The 7,637-nt window shown below is 47.3% G+C and overlaps 1 protein-coding gene across 1 annotated transcript; it reads left to right on the plus strand.

Moving 5' to 3' along the window:
* Window positions 1-5,567: 5,567 nt before the first annotated feature.
* Window positions 5,568-7,425, plus strand: LOC119349882 (aspartic proteinase NANA, chloroplast-like). The gene has a single exon (XM_037617979.1). It carries the CDS (start codon window positions 5,689-5,691, stop codon window positions 7,303-7,305), a length of 1,617 nt encoding a protein of 538 aa, XP_037473876.1. The 5' UTR covers window positions 5,568-5,688; the 3' UTR covers window positions 7,306-7,425.
* Window positions 7,426-7,637: the final 212 nt, after the last annotated feature.

A 7,637-nucleotide genomic window follows, 5' to 3' on the forward strand; every position in this document is an offset into this window, starting at 1 on the left:
AAAAACCCTAGGGGAATCGATGAAACAAAATTCCAACCACCGCAAGTTCTAGAACCACGAGATCCAATCTAGACACCATCACGGAGGGGTTTATCATCCTCATTGGTGCCTCTCCAATGATGCGTGAGTAGTTCATTGTATACCTACGGGTTTGTAGGTAGTAGCTAGATGGCTTCTTCTCTCTTTTTGATTCTCAATACAATGGTCTCTTGGAGATCTATTTGATGTAACTCTTTTTGCGGTGTGTTTGTTGGGATCCGATGAACTTTGAGTTTATGATCAGATCTATATCCATGAATATTATTTGAGCCTTCTTTTGAGCTCTTATATGCATTATTACTTATAGCCTCGTATTTTTTCTTCAAATCTTTGGTTTAGTTAGGCTAACTAGATAGATTTTTCTTGCCATGGGAAGAGGTGCTTCGTGATGGGTTCGATCGTGCGGTGTTCTTTCCCTATGACAGAAGGGCCAGCAAGACACGCATGTATCATTGCTATTAAGGATAACAAGATGGGGGCTATTCCTACATGAATATATCTCGTCTACATCATGTCATCGTTCTTATTGCATTACTCCATTTTTCCAGAACTTAATACACTAGATGCATGCTGGATAGCGGTCGTTGTATGGAGTAATAGTAGTAGATGCAGGCATGAGTTGGTCTACTAATCTTGGATGTGATGCCTTATAATGATCATTGCCTCGGATATCATCATAATTATTCGATCTTGCGCAACAGTAATTTGTTTACCCATGGTGTGCTATTTTCTTGAGAGAAGCCACTAGTGAAATCTACAGCCCCCGGGTTTATTCTGTATCATATTTGCTTTGAGATCTATTTTTATTTGATTTTACTTTCAGATCTATTATACCAAAAATTCCAAAATACCTTGCTGCACTTTTTTGCTATTTATTTTATTTCACGTTTTATCGAGATTTATTTATCCAATCTACACAATTTTAATCCCGTCAACTTGACAACATCTCGCACCATTACCCGTAGAGGGATTGACAACCACTCCTAATCGTTGGGTTGCAAGTATTTGTTCTTTATGTGCAGGTACCGTTTACATAGTGTTGTTTGGTTCTCCTACTGGATTGAGACATTGGTTTCATAACTAAGGGAAATACCTATCATAGTTGTGCTGCATCATCCCTTCCTCTTTGAAGAAATATCGACGTAGTTCAAGCGACATCATTGGGCAATTGATAAGAAAGCGCATACTTATGAGATATTCAAGGCAATGATCATGTATATAGGTATCATGTCCGAGACAAGTAAACCGACTCCTGCCTGCATCTACTACTATTACTCCATCCATCGACCGCTATCCAGCATGCATCTAGGGTATTAAGTTAATAAAAATGGAGTAACGCCTTAAGCAGGATAACATAATGTAGACAAAGTAAATCCAATAAATTGAATAAACCACATAATTTTCCCCTTAATAGCAATAATAATAATACGTGTCTTGTCCTTTACTTTGTCACTGGGATATAGAGCACTGGAATATTGAACCCATTACAAAGCACCTCTCCCATTGCAAGATATCTAGTTGGCCAAACCAAATGGATATGTCAAAGATAAATAGAAAGCTGTAATAATCATGCATAATAAAGTTCATAAAAGACTCCATTAATATTCATAAATATTTAGATCATAAACCCACAATTCATATTACATCGGATAGAACTCCAAGAAGATCAAGGAGAACATGACATTGAAGATCAAAGAGAGAGAAGAAGCCATCTAGCTAGTAGCTATTTTCCGTTGAAGGTTATTTTCCGTTGCAGATCAAAGAGAGAGAAGAGAATGATAAAAATGCTTCTCCTTTGCAGGTTATTTTCCATTGTACCCACTCGCTTCGTACGTGGTCTACGCTACAACGAGTGGAGTACCAACCGCTATTCAAGGCGGTGTGTACGCGGTTGGAGCAGGTGGCTACGGTGGTTTTTACCCAACATGGGTGGCAGCATAATCTCCGGATCCACCATCTCTTGCGACATAGGCATAGTGTCGGTCTATAGGACTCTACTGTCACCGATTTGTCGTTTTTTTTTTCATTCATTTTGTCAGACTTTCCGTGTTGGGCTGTGAGCATCCTAGTTATGCAGAGGATGGGTGTTACTCATAATGTTTTGTATCCGCTTGATGCTACATTTCGAGATAATAAAAGCGCCCTTTATCGAAGAAAAGCTAGTAGCTATGGACCTGTAGGTCTGTGTGAACTACTCATGCATCACCGGAAGGGTAGTAAGTTTGATGTAGAAGCCCTCCATGATCAATTCCCCATCCGGCAGAGTAGTGTAGAAGTCCTCTAGATCGGATCACGGAAGAACAGATTCTTGTGGTGGCGGAAAAAGTGCTTCGGGTGTCTCTTGGGGGGTCCCTAGTATTTGAGGATTTATAGAAGTGGAATTAGATTAGACGGAGCCATGAGGGGCCCACAAGGCATCAGGGCATGCCTACACCCCTGGGCGTGCCATGTTGCCTTGCTGTCTCCTCCTTTGGCTTATGGTCTCCTCCTGAAGCTTCTAGGGTCTCTCTTGTCCAAAAAATCATCAAAAAGTTTCGTAGCGTTTGGACACCGTTTGGTATAGATTTTCTAGAAAACCAAAAATAGGCAAAAAAACATCAACTGACACTTGGCACCGTGTTAATAGGTTAGTCCCAGAAAATGATATAAAATAGCATATAATTGCATATAGAACATTCAAGATTGGTACTATAATAGCATGGAACAAAAAAAATTATAGATATTTTGGAGACGTATCAGCCTTACGATCACACAAGATCAATATGAAGATGCATAATAGGTTGGGATCATGATCGTTACTGTCACCGAGTTGGAGCGGAAGAAGAACGTGTCGGTGTAGATCGCACTTGGAGTGCCTTGAACCGGCGATGAACGATACCTCATACCTCCCACGAATAGTCCCTCGAACCGAAGACCGAAAGCATGACCTCTCTACTTGGTTGCAAGCGTGGAGCCTTCATGATCCGGCAGCGCTTTGCCTTCCAGAGCTAATCTTCATCGGAGAATTAGAAGGAGGATATTAGAACCACACTAGGCTTCTAATTATGAGGACAATATGATTAGCCTAGCTCTCATTACTCAACTAGGACCAACTAGAACTAGAACTAGAAGAACTAGTGGAGGCTCCAAAACTTGTGTGTTCAAGAGGACCAAAAACCTCTAGTATATATAGGTTGGAGAGGGATCAGGAGGCGCCACACAAGGGGGAAGGTTTCCCCCTTGTTGGCCGACCAAGAGGAGGGGGAAACCCTATTCTGAATATTAATGAAACAATTTCACAATTATATTCTCATCACTCACGTTCTCCTAACACTCAGCAGAACATGATTGCCTTAAGCTTGTGACCTCGTAGGTTCGGTAACTCACAGACATGAACGAAACCCCTTCGTTCAATGACCGCAGCGGGACCATGGACGTCTATATCGATCCCTCTGAGCACAGGAAAGATATTTGAGTGAACCTTTGGTTATCATGTGATGTTCCCTTTGCTTCGCGATACTTCACGAAACCCGAGATGCATCGGTATCCTCCTGAGTCCTCACCATGCTCACTATACCGAAATCTTCGTTACCGGTTTTGTTCTTCTTTATCGTTATTCTATTCCGATATCCCCGCGACGAAGTCAGTTGTGTCTAGCCAGACGATGATTGATGCCATCACACCGAGAGGGCCCTAAGAAAATATCTCCATCGTGAGAGGAGCAAATCCCACTTACGAGTTATCTGGCCACTTGTCAAACTTTCCGATGAACTTGTAAGTTGTCGTTATGATCACTGTGTTATAGGTGACGTTTGAGCAACCCCAAAGCTCACCGCACAGTAAGAACTGACCACGATACTCTCATGGTCTAAATATCAAGATCACATGTTAACTATCCATATTATTACAACTGAATACATACGATATTAATTCAATTCACAACAAACAAGTTTGGGTTGATTCAATATGATCGTTCTTCCAACGTCATAATCTCAATGTTGTTTTAACACTGTTGTTACACTTAACGATATCCTAAGATCCGGAAAACGTGATCACCAACAACACTTGAGCTAGTCCCAGAGGCAAGACTAGGAACCTTTTATTTAACTGTATCATTCCACACGTGTATATGAGTTTTCCACTGAATCGCATATTCCAGGATAATAGCAGCTATAACATAGAATATAAACACTTACTATGAATATGAAAAAAATACAATATTATTGCCTATAGGGCATATTTCCAACAACTACACCATGGCATACATCTCGCTTCCAGCATCGGTTGCACCAAATTTTTCTTCGAGTGCACCCCACAAGTCCTTGGCAACCCGCATATGTAAATACAAATCAACTAGTTTTTCTCTGATCGCACTCAGAACGGCTCCAACCAAGATGCCTTCTCCTGTACAAGAGTAAACGTTCTTTCAGAAGTGTCACTAACAGCCCAGAACATGTTCATCCTTGTGAGCCACAAAGTAGTTTTGGTCTGCCAACGCTTAAAGTTCGTCCCCGTTGATGGGACATGTTTTAGTGTATGAGAAATGACATGAACCAAAAATTGCCTACAAATATTAGGTTTTTGGATTGTTCAGTATATTAGCATTTTTTTGATCAATCTAATCCAGAAATAAATCATGAACATCGCATGGACAATATTAACTACATATTGATATCTAACCCGATAGGCACATACAGAGCATATAGCAGAAACATATACGTAAATAGCTTCTCGGTTATACCCTCAATCCGGCCAGGTGGAAGCCGCCGCGGCGACAGCGGTCTCCTCGACAACCTTCTGGTTGGCAACAAGCTTCTCGGTTTAGGTAGACATGTTGATAACGAAGGTGATGAGGACGTATACGAAGTATGGATGTAGACGAACGGCGACAAGAAGTCGCATAGGAGATGCTCCAAATACCTAATCGTCCTTCGGCCGGCACAGGATTGCAAAGGGCGGGGTTTCGGAGGCCTGCTCTTCTGTACAACCGTGCACACGGTGGACGGGATGGCATCGGCGGAGGCAGCAACAATGAAAGGAACGACGACATGCGATGTGTGTGAGGAGGCGGATGTGATCTGATCTAGGTGGCAACTAGGGTTGCCAACACCTCCAATATATAGGCGCGATCGGGTAGGGAGACATGAGCTGGACTCACGTCCGAGTCGGCAACAACCCACGATCTGATGTCTCAGATTCATGGCGCGTCCTCTAATTACTCATAATGAACGACTAATTAATTATCCATTCTTGACCGGAAAAAAATAAATTTGTCATCTATTTTTATGACAAATTAAATTTGTCATCTCACGTGTTGGATTTGCCATGCTAAAAATCTGCAGTTGAATTTGTGGCGAAGGGGTTTCCAACTTGGGGGCAGCGTGCGTGTGAGGTGAGGTGTTTTCATTTATGTTTTGATTGGGATGAGAAATGGGGAGGTGCTTATTATAGGCGGCCGGAGAGCGGCGTTGCATCCTGAAAAAGCTCATGGCCGCTCGAATTAAGAAGGAGGCAGGCAGGCAGACGTAGGTAACAATGGCGACCTCACATCTCTAATACGCATGGACAGGACAAGCTTAAGGTAGGGGCCGGGAGAAGATGCAGCATGTCGATCCATCAATAGCAGCTAGCTATTACTAACTAGCAAAACAAATTTACAAAGGTCGATCAATGACCAAGATGCACGGCCATTACGTCGCCGTCGCCGCCGCCGCCGTGGTGGTGGTGGTGCTCCTCCTCCCCGGCTGCCTCGATGCCTACCCGGACCCGGATGAGGTAGTCGTCGTCGACGTGGGGGCGCTGGAGGAGGGCAGCAGCTGCTACTTCCCGATGACGGCGCCGGTGGTGCCGGAGTCCCCCGAGGCGCGCCGCGAGCACTACCGAGCCATTGCGGCCAAGGACCTGGCCCGGCACCGGCGGATGGCGGCCAGCACCAGGAGGAGGCAGCTGGCGGCGTCGGGCATGCCGGATCTTTTGGCGGCCACGAGCGGGAGCGCCCTGTCCACGTTCGAGCTGCCGATGCAGAGCGCCCTGGACTCGATGGACGTGGGCATGTACCTGGTGACGGTGCACTTCGGCACGCCGGCGGTGGCCTTCAGCATGGCCCTGGACACCGCCAACGACCTGACCTGGCTCAACTGCCGCCTCCGCGGCCACCGGCGGCACAGGGACAGGGGCAACGCCAACGCCCAGACCATGTCCCTGGAGCAGGCGCTGGAGCCACCCTTGGTGAAGAAGACCTGGTACCGTCCGGCGCGGTCGTCGTCGTGGCGGCGGTACCGGTGCTCTATGCGAGACAGCTGCGGCCGCTTCCCGCACGTTGCGTGCAAGACGCCCAACCACAACGAGTCGTGCAGCTACCACCAGCAGCTGCAGGACGGCACGAATACCCGCGGCATCTTCGGGCGCGAGACGGCGACGGTGGCGGTGTCGGGCGGGAGGCAGGCGCGGCTGCCGGGGCTGGTGCTGGGGTGCTCGACGTTCGAGGCCGGCGGGACCGTGGACGCGCACGACGGCGTGCTGACGCTGGGCAACGCCAACGTGTCCTTCAGCAAGATGGCCGGGAAGAGCTTCCAGGGCCTCTTCTCCTTCTGCCTGCTGGCGACGCACAGCGGCCGCGACGCCTTCAGCTACCTCACCTTCGGGCCCAACCCGGCCATGGTGGCCGGCGCCGGGTTCGGCGAGACAGACATCGTGTACATGCAGAACGAACCGTCCATGGGCGTGCAAGTCACGGGCGTCTTTGTCAACGGGCAGCGCCTCAACGTCCCGCCGGAGGTGTGGAACTACCGCGTTCACGGCGGACTCAACCTGGACACGGGCACCTCCGTGTCGTCGCTGCTGGAGCCGGCGTACGGCGTGGTCACGCGGGCGCTCGCCACCCTCCTAGACCCAAAGCTGGAGAAGGCACCGGAGGAGGTGATCCCGTTCGAGCACTGCTACAAGTGGGACGGCAAGAACCCGGCGCCGGAAGCCATTGTGCCGAAGCTGGAGCTGGTGTTGATGGGCGGCGCGAGGCTGGAGCCCAGCCCCAAAGGCGTGCTCATGCCGGAGGTGGTGCCCGGGATCGCCTGCATCGGCTTCTTTAAACGGGACTCCGGGCCCAACATCCTCGGCAACGTGCACATGCAAGAGCACATCTGGGAGTTCGATGACGTCAAGGGCAAGCTCCGGTTCAAGAAGGACAAGTGCACCACCCACATTAATATTTCTCCTCCTCCAACTAATCCCAAACCCAATCCCAATCCCAATCCCAATCCCAATCCCAATCCCACCAACAACAACTAATCAAAAACCATCTCTCTGTATGTATGTATATGTATTCATGTATCATATCGTTCATCTCTCATCTGTATGTATGTATGTATGTATGTATGTAATCCAAAAACCGAATCTTTTCTGAATCAATTCCCCCTCTCCCTCGGCATCCCTAGTTGGTGCAGAGTCCGGAACAACTGAAATATTATTTCAATTTTTAAGATAAAACCTAATTTGTACAAGGTCCTCCTCCGCGTGATGCAAAAAAAAAAACGACGTCTAGCTCCGCCGGCCTTCGCCAATGGCATGCCCGAATGACGTCTAGGCTACCTATGGCCAGACACACGTGACTAGGTCACAGA

Source organism: Triticum dicoccoides, chromosome 1B (assembly GCF_002162155.2).
Source record: "Triticum dicoccoides isolate Atlit2015 ecotype Zavitan chromosome 1B, WEW_v2.0, whole genome shotgun sequence".
Lineage (NCBI taxonomy): Eukaryota > Viridiplantae > Streptophyta > Magnoliopsida > Poales > Poaceae > Triticum > Triticum dicoccoides.